This window comes from Emys orbicularis, chromosome 20 (genome assembly GCF_028017835.1).
Source record: "Emys orbicularis isolate rEmyOrb1 chromosome 20, rEmyOrb1.hap1, whole genome shotgun sequence".
In the NCBI taxonomy this organism is placed as follows: domain Eukaryota; kingdom Metazoa; phylum Chordata; order Testudines; family Emydidae; genus Emys; species Emys orbicularis.
The window spans coordinates 2265559-2280791 of record NC_088702.1 but is presented as its reverse complement, the minus strand read 5'-3'; the positions used below and the strand labels follow the sequence as shown (position 1 = coordinate 2280791).

The window sequence follows — 15233 nt, the reverse complement described above, 5'->3', positions numbered from 1 at the left end:
TGTGTGTTTATAAATAGTTCTTCTTAGTTTATGCACAACGTGCCTCAGGTGGCATGTGACCAGGATTCATCACAAATTTGGTCCGTTGATTGGCTTCAGCTGGATACTGATGGGGAGTGTGACGTGAATGCTGATCCATGCTCCCCTATAAATAGTTAAACTGTTAGGAACAAATTCAGTAATGGAATGTAACCTTTTTTAAGGTAGGTGAGTTACACAGCACTGCAGCTAGCTAATGTTATATAAAATGGCCTCGGGGTATCAGGACTCAACACAGCAGGAACCGTGACATTTGCCATGTTGAATATCTCTCACCATGTTGCACTTGCACCAGATGCACTGGTGTAAACAGGAACACAGATTTCAAAGTAGTCTAGAATAAGGCTGTTTTTTTCATTTGACAGTGTTATCTGAGCATGTGGATCCGGAGGTCCTTGGTGGGGAGATGACAGACCGTGGCAGTTGTCCTGTGGGGCCATCAGTTTTCAATTTACAGCACTGTACAATGTAACCTTGTAGAAGAGGGGCGTGGAAGGAAAATTTAGTGAGAAAATGTCTGCTTCTGTTGGCGCTCCCTTGACCTTCAGCTATCTGCCAATGTCTTTAAGGTTTTTATTTCATAAATAGTGCTTCCACTCAGGGTAATGAGGGACAACTTGGACTAAACTCTGATCTCAGTTGAATACTAGTATAAATCTGGAATAATTTTAGAGAAGTTAAATAGCTCCCCTGGAGTTCTACATGAGTAAATGAGAACAGAATCCTGACCTGTTTCTTGTACCAGATGTAGGGTAAAGTCAAGGTTTCAATCTGTCTAGATCAAGATGTTCCAAAGTGATAGAGAATGATATTGGGGGCCCTGAATAACCTATTTCAGCCTCCTTATATGTAACATTCAGCTCTGCTGCCCTCCCCCCCCCCCCCCCCGAGCGCGCGCGCACACAAACACACACACACACACACGCACACACACACTGCCCTTAGTAGCGCTGGTCAAAGAGTGGATTTTTTTTTTTAAGTTCATTGGCAATTTGGAAAAGATGAAGAAAAATCAATATGGGTCAGACTCAAAACACTTTTTTAAAAAAATTCTCAACAAATTGAAAACTCAAAAAAATTGTCTTAGGTTCTACTAAATGTTTTGCCTTGAAAAAATAGAAGTGTTTCTTTTGATTTAGACAATTTTTAAATGTTTTGTTGAAAATTTTCTAATGAAATCAAAGGACTTCTAAATGAAAAGTTGTTTCAAACAAAAATCTGTGTTTCAGTATTTTTGGAATTTATTTTTGTGAATGAAGAATGGACAACATGGACATAAATTCATGAAACGTTTTGTGTTGCACAATATGCATTTTTTGCCCAAAAGTTTCAGCCAAAAAATCTTACCCAGTTCTGCTGCGCCAGTTCACAGGGTAGTGGGCTGGCGGCTGGCATGCTATGTTTGCAAATGTTTTCCTTGGATGGTTGCCCAAGGCCTCCTTGTTTCTTCACCTATCCTAGTCCAACTATTGGAACTGAAATGTGTGAAAGCCCTTAGTGCTGGGGAAATCTCAGAACATCCAGTGAAATTGCTATTCTCTTCCTCCTTGCAGATTTAGAGGCACATTGAGATGAATGCCACTACTCCATATCAAAGGCAGAAATAAAATATAATTGTCTTAACCTCTGGTGCCACATACTAACCACTAGTCCTGACCCCTATTAGACAGTGTTACACAAGACAGCATTAATAACTTATCTTGTTAAATAACATTTACCATTCTTGGCTTCCAAATATGTCACTTACATGAGAGTAATTGCTAATTCTCTTTTTTAATTTCAGTTTAGTTTTCTTTGGTTTTGCTATAGTGAGATTCTGGATGAATCACATTCTGATCTAAGTGTAAACAATGACCACCTAAATAATATTGAGATCTGATCTAACTTTGCCTTTTTGGATGCATGTTATTTTGCCTACATAAGGATAATAATTCTCCAAAAGAATCACAAACATGTAAATGTCATGCTTGTTCAGGCGTGGTGTAGGACTGTAAATCTCCATATACAATTCAAGTATCCAAACTTCATTACAAGACCCGTGTGGTTGCTCAAGTGTAAATTAATCTGAGTGTTGCTAAAAGGAAAACCTTTGCTCCAACTCCATATTTTCCTCATGATATTTATCTGTCTCTTCCAGCAATCCAGACTCTGGAACTGTTCCATGCACAAGTCATTTTGGTGTAGACACAGTTAAGTACCTGTCAGAATTAATGTGCAGAGATGGGTAGCCCTTTTTTTAAGAAGAAAGACTTCTGTGTTTTCCGATCACAGTAGCCCAATGAAAGTGTATAATTTCAGGTATTTGTACCACAGAGATGAATTTTTAACCAAGTAGGGAGAAACAAGGAGAACCATAAAACTGATATGATGATGCAGCATAGTTTTTAATGTGAATGAAATTTGCAGTACAAAGTTACAGGAAGAAATAATACAGAGCAGAACTTTTAAAGTTCCTTGTTTTACCCCAGTTGGTAGGAAATAAAACACAGCATAATAGAGGAAGAGGACTAGGCAGGTTCTCCATTACATATCTGCCGCAGCATAATTCAAAGTGAGATGCTTACGATACATATCGGTGGAAAGGATAGAACATGTAGGGCCTATTTTACTTTATTTCATGGATATTCCTGTTGGGATTAACATGGTCCACAGTATCCACCACGATACTTACGGCCATATCCCCCATAACTGCATAATCCCCCATAACCACCTAATCCCCCATAACCGTAACCTCCCCTGTAACCACACAGTCCCCCATAACCTCCCCCGTAACCACACAATCCCCCATATCTACCCAATCCCCCATAACCACCTAATCCCCCATAACCGTAACCTCCCCCGTAACCACACAATCCCCCATAACCTCCCCCGTAACCACACAGTCCCCCATATCTACCCAATCCCCCATAACCACCTAATCCCCCATAACCGTAACCTCCCCCGTAACCGCACAGTCCCCCATAACCTCCCAATCCCCCATAACCGTAATGGCTCCCATAACCACCAAATCCCCCTAAACCATACAATCCTCCATAATGGCCTCCAGAGCCGTACAGTCCCCCCAAACCGAATGAGCCCCCGTAGCCAGCTCCGACCACAGGTGCTCCAACGGCTCCCACTTCACTCTGCTGCGGGAAAGTGCTGAGAATTGGTCCTGGGAGGGTCACGACCACCGGTGATGGTCTGATGACCACTTCAGAGTCAGGGCACTGCCTAACACACGGCTCATTGCAGCTGCCAGAAACTGGACTGGGACGGGCCACCCCGCATTCTGGATAGCACAGGCTGGAGTAAGACATCTTTCTGTGATGGAGATAAACCTGAAACACACAACAGGGAACAGATTAAAGAGAAGGTACAAGTGTCAGTGGAAGAAAGGCTTCAAAGCTCGGTTACTATTGTGGTGAGATCTACAAGGGCCCCGAGAGAGAGGAGGAGGAGTGGACTCAATCCCTATGTTCATGGTTATTATTTGTTCCTATTTCCGCTTTCTATGCCTCTTCTCCTCTCCCACTAAACTTCCCTCCCAGCCAGCCCCTTTGAAGTCCTCTCCATGATTGTGTCTGAAAAGCACCAACTGGAATCAGTGTAATTATTTCTATTATGGACAGCTGGGATTCTGTGTCCATTTTAGACTTTTCTCAATGAGAACATGGCTAGGATAATGGTAATTGAATTATTTTCCTTTTGGATATTGGGTGTGGCTCTTTGGATTTCCAAACCTTGTAAATCACCAATACTTGCTGAGAAATGAACAGAAACTTTTCTTTTCTCCAAACAAATCACTAAAGGCAAGATCCTTGGCTGAGGTACATCAGCTCAGGTCCACTGACTTCCATCGAGTGACACTAAATTTAATCATCTAAGGAGAAGAATCTTCAATGGTTATTTCTGCTCATAAGAATGTAGGAATTGCTACACTGGATTACATCAGTTGTCAGCTTTTAATCCATTCTTCTGTCTGCAACAATGATGAATAATAGCTTCTTCAGAATAAAGTAGAAGACCAATGAATTGGCCCGTTATGGAGTAAACTGGGAACGTTTCTTCCTAATCTACCGAAAAGAGAAATGACTAAAGGATTTTATAAGGTCACTTAAAAGATTTAAATGCCCTAGTTCAATTTCCAATTAATAGAAAATATATTTCCCAGTTGCATATGTTGCTTCTAAATTCCCCCCTTTAGCTTAACATCATGAATCCACCAGCCCTTGTATCTGAATAAGTGCACAATGTAATTATGGAATAACACCCTCATCCCTGATAAAAGTCACTGAGAGTATATGCAAGATTCAGTCTTAAATGGAAATGGAAGCTACTAGGATATCTCTATGGTAAGAAAGAGATGGAGTCGAAATGGACTTACCGTATTCACCGAGGAGATGAAGTGCAGAGAAGTGTTCAGAAGAGTCCTGAGATGTGAGCACTTTTATACAGTTTGTAGGACTGCCTGAAGGATCTGAGATGCCTTTTATGGAGGAGGTCCCAATTAGTTACCAAACAAACTTGACTGCCTTGCTAAATCCTCCTTTTGATGGAGCTGTTTTCCTCAGGGTTTGGGATTGTTGGGCTAATCTCAGCCTGAAAGGGTGTGACATTGTTGCATTCTTCAGCTTTCTTTCATCTAAAAATTGTACAAGCCAACTGCAATCCTCATGTCATTCCACTGACTGACTTGGTGCTGCAATGGGAATGCATGTCAAGGTGATTCAGAGCTGTGTCAGTAGTACAACTGTCTGTCATGAACAGGAATCTGGTTTGGTCCTTTCCATTTATGCTGATCATGGTTAGGGGCATTGGGCAGTGCATTTTGTACCCGGTAGGAAGGAGGGAGGCATTTTTGTACATTGGATCAGATCCAGTTCCCTTTGTAATCAATGGGATTCATACCATTGCCTTCAGTGTGTTTCTTCTCAGGACCTTATATCTGAAATTCCCCCTTTGGCAGGGGGATAGTACGATGCCTATGGACATTTTGAGTCCAACTTGAAACGTTCAAACTAGGACTCAGCAGGGACTGTAGTGGAGCATGGGCCTTTTTGATGGCCCTCTGCCAAGGGGAGAATTTCGCCTTACAGGGATTCAAAATTAACCTAAAATTGGACCTCCACTTGTGGCACCAATTCTAAACAATTATCAAAAGAAGATTTAAAAAAAAATAGAATGAGCCTCTCTAAGAGTTACTTTCAGGGTTAGTGACAAATTTGGAAGCCATGATTGGTAAGTGTCCAGTAGGGTTCAAGAGATTGAGGTTAGTATTTGGCATGAGTAATCCCAACTATTGGGGGCTTTTTCTGACTTTGTCAATCATGCCCTGTCCGACCTTGAACTTAACATGTCTCTGTTCACCTCTGTGTAAAACAGGTATAATTATAATTTGAAAGCTCTTCACAAACAATTTATACAGCCAAAGTTACGTACAGTATTATTATAGTAGTAATAACTTTTTACTGCAATTAGAAGTTCCAATATTCACTTTAGAAATGCATGTCAAGGTCATAGATGTCATTCCAGTACTAGGTTCATGATTCTGAGCCCCCTCCCCCTCAAATGGAGGCTCTTTGATTTTTTTTCAATGTAGCTTTTCCCCCCCTTGTATATATATTTTAAAGTTAAAGGGCCTGAATGTGAGCTAGTGTAGACCAGCACAACTCCTTCAACTTCAATTTGAAGGAAGGCACTTTACCCAGCCCAGGTTAGAGAAAACCTTGTGTGGGGTGTTCAGCTTTGCAAACAGGGGCTGCTAACAGGGAGTTTCGCAAGGGAGTTCTCCAGGTGAAGGAGGAGCTAATACAGCATCTGTGGGGTAAGTGACTGTCTGTAGTGTGTGTTTGTTTGTGTTTGGGGGTTACTTGCTGTGTGCTGAGCTTGTGTTTGTTTGTTTGGTTGTTTGAAGGACCGTGTGCTCTGGCTGGCAGTTGGAGGCAGGTTTGAAAGCTCGAAGCCTCTGGTAATTGGCTGAGCCTTAATCAGTGGGCGGGGCATTCACTCAGGCCAGGGCTTTATAAAGCCGCGCACAAGCGACCAGGGGCTGCTAACAGGGAGTTTCGCAAGGGAGTTTAGAAGGGGAGTGGGAAGGGAGTGGGAGTCCCTCGCCAGCCGTAACCCCATCCCCGTGGCCCCCCCCTAAAACCTATAAACCAAACCACATTCCAAAACTCCCTTCTGTAAACCACCCTTTCACTAACTAGGATACAATGCAGGCAGAAGCCCAGCAGCAGAGTGGGGGCTATCCAGTTTATTGCACCGACTGTTGTATGTATGATTACCTGCCCTGTGGGCGGGTGGCGTATGTGTGCAGTCGGTGCAAGGAGCTCCTGGCCCTCAGAGACCATGTACGGACTTTGGAGGCCAGGGTGGCGGAACTGGAGGAGCTGAGAGAGGCAGAGAGGTATGTTGATGAGGCTTTCCGGGACACTGTAGAATTGTCCCACCTCCGCTTAGACAGCACCTGTGCTGTTAAGGAGGAAGAAGGGCCCAGGGAAGTAGAGCAGTCAATGGGAGCAGAGGGAAACTTTCCCGTAGTTGGGACCCTCCTTCCAGATGGTTCTGGGGTTGCCTCTCGCACTGAGGTTGCCTCTCCGGGGGAGGGAACTCCAGTTTCTAGGAAAAGGCAGGTGTTAGTAATGGGAGATTCGATTATTAGAAATGTAGATAGCTGGGTCTGTGATGACCGGGAGAACCGTATGGTGACTTGCCTGCCTGGTGCGAAGGTTGCGGATCTCTCGAGGCATCTAGATAGACTTATGTGTAGTGCTGGGGAGGAGCCGGTGGTCGTGGTACATGTAGGTACCAATGACATAGGGAAGGGTAGGAGAGATGTCCTGGAAGCCAAATTTAGGCTGCTAGGGAAGAGACTGAAATCCAGGACCTCTATGGTGGCATTTTCAGAAATGCTCCCAGTTCCACGCGCAGGGCCAGGTAGGCAGGCAGAGCTTCAGAGTCTCAATGCGTGGATGAGACGATGGTGTAGAGAGGAGGGGTTCACGTTCATTAGGAACTGGGGAAACTTCTGGGATGGGAGGAGCCTATACAGGAGAGATGGGCTCCACCTAAACCAAAGTGGAACCAGACTGCTGGCACTAAACATTAAAAAGGTTGTAGAGCAGTTTTTAAACTAGGAGATGGGGGAAAGCCGACTGCTGCAGAGGAGCGTGTGGATCGGACACAGACTTCTCTTAGGGGAGAGTCTGATGATAGAGAATCTCCAGGTTATAGTCAGGAGCAGAGGACTGAAAAGTATAATGTAAGGGCCGGATCAGATGATAAACAGTCACATAAAAAAGAATCTGGCACATCAGAAAAAGGCAGGCTAATAAACAGGGACAAGTTTTTAAAGTGCTTGTACACAAATGCCAGAAGTCTAAATAATAAGATGGGTGAACTAGAGTGCCTTGTGATAAAGGAGGATATAGATATAATAGGCATCACAGAAACCTGGTGGACTGAGAGCAATCAATGGGACACAATCATTCCGGGGTACAAAATATATCGGAAGGACAGAACAGGCCGTGCAGGGGGAGGAGTGGCACTATATGTTAAAGAAAGTGTAGATTCAAATGAAGTAAAAATCTTAAGCGAATCCACAGGTTACATAGAGTCTCTATGGATAGAAATTTCATGCTCTAGTAAAAATATAACATTAGGGATCTATTATCGACCACCTGACCAGGACAGTAATAGTGATGATGAAATGCTAAGGGAAATTAGAGAGGCTATCAAAATTAAGAACCCAATAATAGTGGGGGATTTCAATTATCCCCATATTGACTGGGAACATTTCACTTCAGGACGAAATGCAGAGATAAAATTTCTCGATACTTTAAATGACTGCTTCATGGAGCAGCTGGTACGGGAACCCACAAGGGGAGAGGCGACTCTAGATTTAATCCTGAGTGGAGCGCAGGAGCTGGTCCAAGAGGTAACTATAGCGGGACCGCTTGGAAATAGTGACCATAATACAATAGCATTCAACATCCCTGTGGTGGGAAGAACACCTCAACTGCCCAACACTGTGGCCTTTAATTTCAAAAGGGGGAACTATACAAAAATGAGGGGGTTAGTTAGACAAAAGTTAAAAGGTACAGTGACTAAAGTGAAATCCCTGCAAGTTGTGTGGGCCCTTTTTAAAGACACCATAATAGAGGCTCAACTTCAATGTATACCCCAAATTAAGAAAAACAGTAAAAGAACTAAAAAAGAGCCACCGTGGCTTAACAACCATGTAAAAGAAGCAGTGAGAGATAAAAAGACTTCCTTTAAAAAGTGGAAGTCAAATCCTAGTGAGGCAAATAGAAAGGAGCACAAACATTGCCAACTTAAGTGCAAGAGTGTAATAAGAAAAGCCAAAGAGGAGTTTGAAGAACGGCTAGCCAAAAACTCCAAAGGTAATAACAAAATGTTTTTTAAGTACATCAGAAGCAGGAAGCCTGCTAAACAACCAGTGGGGCCCCTTGACGATGAAAATACAAAAGGAGCGCTTAAAGATGATAAAGTCATTGCGGAGAAACTAAATGGATTCTTTGCTTCAGTCTTCACGGCTGAGGATGTTAGGGAGATTCCCAAACCTGAGCTGGCTTTTGTAGGTGACAAATCTGAGGAACTGTCACAGATTGAAGTATCACTAGAGGAGGTTTTGGAATTAATTGATAAACTCAACATTAACAAGTCACCGGGACCAGATGGCATTCACCCAAGAGTTCTGAAAGAACTCAAATGTGAAGTTGCGGAACTATTAACTAAGGTTTGTAACCTGTCCTTTAAATCGGCTTCGGTACCCAATGACTGGAAGTTAGCTAATGTAACGCCAATATTTAAAAAGGGCTCTAGGGGTGATCCCGGCAATTACAGACCGGTAAGTCTAACGTCGGTACCGGGCAAATTAGTTGAAACAATAGTAAAGAACAAAATTGTCAGACACATAGAAAAACATAAACTCTTGAGCAATAGTCAACATGGTTTCTGTAAAGGGAAATCGTGTCTTACTAATCTATTAGAGTTCTTTGAAGGGGTCAACAAACATGTGGACAAGGGGGATCCGGTGGACATAGTGTACTTAGATTTCCAGAAAGCCTTTGACAAGGTCCCTCACCAAAGGCTCTTACGTAAATTAAGCTGTCATGGGATAAAAGGGAAGGTCCTTTCATGGATTGAGAACTGGTTAAAGGACAGGGAACAAAGGGTAGGAATTAATGGTAAATTCTCAGAATGGAGAGAGGTAACTAGTGGTGTTTCCCAAGGGTCAGTCCTAGGACCAATCCTATTCAATTTATTCATAAATGATCTGGAGAAAGGGGTAAACAGTGAGGTGGCAAAGTTTGCAGATGATACTAAACTACTAAAGATAGTTAAGACCAAAGCAGATTGTGAAGAACTTCAAAAAGATCTCACAAAACTAAGTGATTGGGCAGCAAAATGGCAAATGAAATTTAATGTGGATTAATCTAAAGTAATGCACATTGGAAAAAATAACCCCAACTATACATACAACATGATGGGGGCTAATTTAGCTACAACGAGTCAGGAAAAAGATCTTGGCGTCATCGTGGATAGTTCTCTAAAGATGTCCACGCAGTGTGCAGAGGCGGTCAAAAAAGCAAACAGGATGTTAGGAATCATTAAAAAGGGGATAGAGAATAAGACTGAGAATATATTATTGCCCTTATTTAAATCCATGGTACGCCCACATCTCGAATACTGTGTACAGATGTGGTCTCCTCACCTCAAAAAAGATATTCTAGCACTAGAAAAGGTTCAGAAAAGAGCAACTAAAATGATTAAGGGTTTAGAGAGGGTCCCATATGAGGAAAGATTAAAGAGGCTAGGACTCTTCAGTTTGGAAAAGAGAAGACTAAGGGGGGACATGATAGAGGTATATAAAATCATGAGTGATGTTGAGAAAGTGGATAAGGAAAAGTTATTTACTTATTCCCATAATACAAGAACTAGGGGTCACCAAATGAAATTAATAGGCAGCAAGTTTAAAACAAATAAAAGGAAGTTCTTCTTCACGCAGCGCACAGTCAACTTGTGGAACTCCTTACCTGAGGAGGTTGTGAAGGCTAGGACTATAACAATGTTTAAAAGGGGACTGGATAAATTCATGGTGGCTAAGTCCATAAATGGCTATTAGCCAGGATGGGTAAGAATGGTGTCCCTAGCCTCTGTTCGTCAGATGATGGAGATGGATGGCAGGAGAGAGATCACTTGATCATTGCCTGTTAGGTTCACTCCCTCTGGGGCACCTGGCATTGGCCACTGTCGGTAGACAGATACTGGGCTAGATGGACCTTTGGTCTGACCCAGTACGGCCTTTCTTATGTCCTTATGTTCTTATGGGTGTATCTTTCTGTGTATACTCTGTCCCTCCACCGCCAACTGTGTAAGTCAAATCAGACTTACCAAGTTCACCAAGACGAATAATGCTAGATAAATGATCTGAAAAGTTCTAAGTTGCAGGTGCTTTCATATGATTTAGAAAGGATGTGAGATGCTCTTTACTTCTGGTGAGGACATTATTCGCTACAAAACCAATCTTGTTGAATGCATAACAACTTCAATGGATGTAAATGCTTTCCTCATTGTTTGTGATTATTAGTGTAAAGCTACAATTAATGAAATTTTAATACGAAAATTATGAGGCTGCATATCATGGGAATCTGAAGAAGGAATCCAGTTTGGGACTTTCAATTTATGCTGGTCATGGCTGGGGCATTGGGCAGTGCATTTTGTACCCAGTAGGAAGGAGGGAGGCATTTCTGTGCACTGGGTCAGATCCAGTTCCCTTTGTAATCAATGGGAATCATTCTATTGACTTCAGGACATTATATCTGAAATACCCCCTTTGGCAGGGGGATAGTACAATGCCTGTGGACATTTTGAGTCCAACTTGAAACTTTCAAACTAGGACTCAGCAGGGACTGTAGTGGAGCATGGGCCTTTGTGATGGTCCTCTGCCCAGGGGAGAATTTCTCCTTACAGGGATTCAAAATTGACCTAAAATTGGACCTCCACTTGTGGCACCAATTCTAAACAATTATCAAAAGAAGATTAAAAAAAAATAGAATGAGCCTCTCTAAGAGTTAGGGTTAGTGAGTTTCAGGGTTAGTGACAAATTTGGAAGCCATGACTGGTAAGTGTCCAGTAGGGTTCAAGAGATTGAGGTTAGTATTTGGCATGAGTAGTCCCAACTATTGGGGGCTTTTTCTGACTTTGTCAATCATGCCCTGTCTGACCTTGAACTTAACATGTCTCTGTTCACCTCTGTGTAAAACAGGTATAATTATAATTTGAAAGCTCTTCACAAACAATTTATACGGCCAAAGAGACGTACTGTATTATTATAGTACAGTAGTAATAACTTTTTACTGCAATTAGATGTTCCAATATTCACTTTAAAAATGCATGTCAAGGTCTCAGAGGTCATTCCAGTACTCCGTTCGTCATTCTGAGCTCCCTCCCCCTCAAATGGAGGCTCTTTGATTTTTTTGAGTGTCGCTTTGTTTTCTCTTGTTTATATATTTTAAAGTTAAGGGATTGAATGTGAGCTAGTGTAGACCAGCACAACTCCATCAACTTCAATTTGAAGGAAGGCACTTTACCCAGCCTAGGTTAGAGAAAACCTTGTGTGGAGCGTATCTTTCCGTGTATACTCTGTACCTCCACTGCCAACTCTGTGAGTCAAATCAGACTTACCAAGTTCACCAAGATGAATAACGCTAGATAATTGATCTGGTAAGTTCTAAGTTGGAGGTGCTTTCTTATGATTTAGAAAGGACGGGAAATGCCTTTTTCTTCTGATGAGGACCTTATTAGCTACGAAACCAATCTTGTTGCATTCATAACAACTTCAATGAATGTAAATGTTTTCCTCATTCTTTGTGATTATTAGTGTAAAGCTATAATTAATGAAATTTTAATACCCAAATTATGAGGCTGTATATCATGGCCTGAGTAGGGGGAGACATGAGAGACCTTGCTGTGCCTTTTGTGTTATCCAATCAAAAATTTGATTATTGGAAAATATTCATCTTCTGGGAGCTGATGGGCACAAAAATGTTGACGACATGTGTAGCTGAAAATGTAATTTTTAATTTGCAGTTCCTGCAATATCATGCCACGATAGACCCTGCGGATATTATATATATGGAGTGTAGTGAGCAACAGCAACCTCAAAAGCCATTAGACTCTTCTACTACATTAAATTGTGGAGTTAAAGTTGAGAAGAGCTTTCTAGTGAACAGCCAAACCTTCAAAGTGCTCTAGAAGCAAAGGCAGCCTGTCTCCAAAGATACTCTGCCATTCAAGGGGTCGGGTCTAGACTTAACCATGCATTAACCGAGCAATTTGCTGGCCAATTTTCTTTTCCTTCTGAAAACCTGGGTCCTTCTCCTGCAAACAGTCACACCGATGCTTACCATGAAACCAAAGAAAAAATGTACATTCTTTAAGTGACAATATGTATAAATCATTTCAGGAAAAGACACTTTGCTCAACCAGGTAAGGAAAGGAGGAACTCTGGCCCTGTGCAGCGGGCTTGCATAATCCTATGGACCTCTTCAAGGGCCGGATTCACGCCATGGCTTTCAAAGTTGCAACTTGAGATGTGCCCGGTGCTGCCTGCTCCACAGAGATGAATTTTTAACCAAGTAGGGAGAACCATAAGACTGATATGATGATGCAGCATAGTTTTTAATGCGAATGAAATTTGCAGTACAAAGTTACAGGAAGAAACAATACAGAGCAGAACCTTTTTAAGGTCCTTGTTTTACCCCAGTTGGTAGAAAATAAAACACAGCATAAAGAGGCAGAGAACTAGGCAGGTTCTCCATTACATATCTGCCGTAGCATAATTCAAAGTGAGATGCTTACGATACATATCGGTGGAAAGGATAGAACATGTAGGGCCTATTCTACTTTATTTCATGGATATACCTGTTGGGATTAACATGGCCCACAGTATCCACCGCGATACTTACGGCCATATCCCCCGTAACCGCATAATCCCCCATAACCACCTAATCCCCCATAACCGTAACCTCCCCCGTAACCACACAGTCCCCCATAACCTCCCCCGTAACCACACAGTCCCCCATATCTACCCAATCCCCCATAACCACCTAATCTCCCATAACCGTAACCTCCCCCGTAACCACACAGTCCCCCATAACCACCCAATCCCCCATAACCGTAATGGCTCCCATAACCACCGAATCCCCCTAAACCATACAATCCTCCATAATGGCCTCCAGAGCCGTACAGTCCCCCCAAACCGAATGAGCCCCCGTAGCCAGCTCCGACCACAGGTGCTCCTACGGCTCCCACGCCACTCTGCTGCGGGAAAGTGCTGAGAATTGGTCCTGGGAGGGTCACGACCACCGGTGATGGTCTGATGACCACTTCAGAGTCAGGGCACTGCCTAACACACGGCTCATTGCAGCTGCCAGAAACTGGACTGGGACGGGCCACCCCACATTCTGGATAGCACAGGCTGGAGCAAGACATCTTTCTGTGATGGAGATAAACCTGAAACACACAACAGGGAACAGATTAAAGAGAAGGTACAAGTGTCAGTGGAAGAAAGGCTTCAAAGCTCGGTTACTATTGTGGTCAGATCTACAAGGGCCCCGAGAGAGAGGAGGAGGAGTAGACTCAGTCCCTATGTTCATGGTTATTATTTGTTCCTATTTCCGCTTTCTATGCCTCTTCTCCTCTCCCACTAAACTTCCCTCCCAACTGGCCCCTTTGAAGTCCTCTCCATGTCTGCAACAGTGATGAATAATAGCTTCTTCAGAATAAAGTAGAAGACCAATGTATTGCCCTGTTATGGAGTAAACTGGGAACGTTTCTTCCTAATCTACCAAAAAGAGAAATGACTAAAGGATTTTATAAGGTCACTTAAAAGATTTAAATGCCCTAATTCAATTTCCAATTAATAGAAAATATATTTCCCAGTTCCGTATGTTGCTTCTACAATCCCCCCTTTAGCTTAACATCATGAATCCACCAGCCCTTGCAACTGAATAAGTGCACAATGTAATTATGGAATAACACTCTCATCCCTGATAAAAGTCACTGAGAGTATGTGCAAGATTCAATCTTGAATGGAAATGGACGCTACTAGGATATCTCTATGGTAAGAAAGAGTTGGAGTCGAAATGGACTTACCGTGTTCACCGAGGAGATGAAGTGCATAGAAGTGTTCAGAAGAGTCCTGATATGTGAGCACTTTTATACAGTTTGTAGGACTGCCTGAAGGATCTGAGATGCCTTTTATGGAGGAGGTCCCAATTAGTTACCAAACAAACTTGACTGCCTTGCTAAATCCTCCTTTTGATGGAGCTGTTTTCCTCAGGTTTTGCGATTGTTGGGCTAATCTCAGCCTGAAAGGGTGTGACATTGTTGCATTCTTCAGCTTTCTTTCATCTAAAAATTGTAGAAGCCAACTGCAATCCTCATGTCATTCCACTGACTGACTTGGTGCTGCAATGGGAATGCATGTCAAGGTGATTCAGAGCTGTGTCAGTAGTACAACTGTCTGTCATGAACAGGAATCTGGTTTGGTCCTTTCCATTATGCTGATCATGATTAGGGGCATTGGGCAGTGCATTTTGTACCCGGTAGGAAGGAGGGAGGCATTTTTGTACATTGGATCAGATCCAGTTCCCTTTATAATCAATGGGATTCATACCATTGCCTTCAGTGTGTTTCTTCTCAGGACCTTATATCTGAAATACCCCCTTTGGCAGGGGGCTAGTACGATCCCTGTGGACATTTTGAGTCCAACTTGAACCTTTCAAACTAGGATTTATCAGGGACTGTAGTGGAGCACGGGTCTTTGTGCTGACCCTCTGCCCAGGGGAGAATTTCTCCTTACAGGGATTCAAAATTAACCTAAAATTTTACCTCCACTTGTGGCACCAATTCTAAACAATTATCAAAAGAAGATTAAAAAAAACAGAATGAGCCTCTCTAAGAGTTACTTTCAGGGTTAGTGACAGATTTGGAAGCCATGATTGGTAAATGTCCAGTAGGGTTCAAGAGATTGAGGTTAGTATTTGGCATGAGTAGTCCCAACTATTGGGGGCTTTTTCTGACTTTGTCAATCATGCCCTGTCCGACCTTGAACTTAACATGTCTCTGTTCACCTCTGTGTAAAACAGGTATAATTATAATTTGAAAGCTCTTCACAAACA

General features: G+C 42.6%; 2 protein-coding genes across 2 annotated transcripts; both read right to left on the bottom strand.

The window, feature by feature from the left end:
- Positions 1–2675: 2675 nt before the first annotated feature.
- On the bottom strand, positions 2676–3338 carry LOC135892741 (claw keratin-like). Its single transcript, XM_065420538.1, has 2 exons — positions 2867–3338; positions 2676–2749 (listed from the first exon to the last, which is right to left on the bottom strand). Exons 1-2 carry the CDS (start codon positions 3336–3338, stop codon positions 2676–2678), a joined length of 546 nt encoding a protein of 181 aa, XP_065276610.1.
- Positions 3339–12981: 9643 nt separating this feature from the next.
- Positions 12982–13542, bottom strand: LOC135892738 (claw keratin-like). Its single transcript, XM_065420534.1, has one exon. It carries the CDS (start codon positions 13540–13542, stop codon positions 12982–12984), a length of 561 nt encoding a protein of 186 aa, XP_065276606.1.
- Between the last annotated feature and the right edge of the window lie 1691 nt (positions 13543–15233).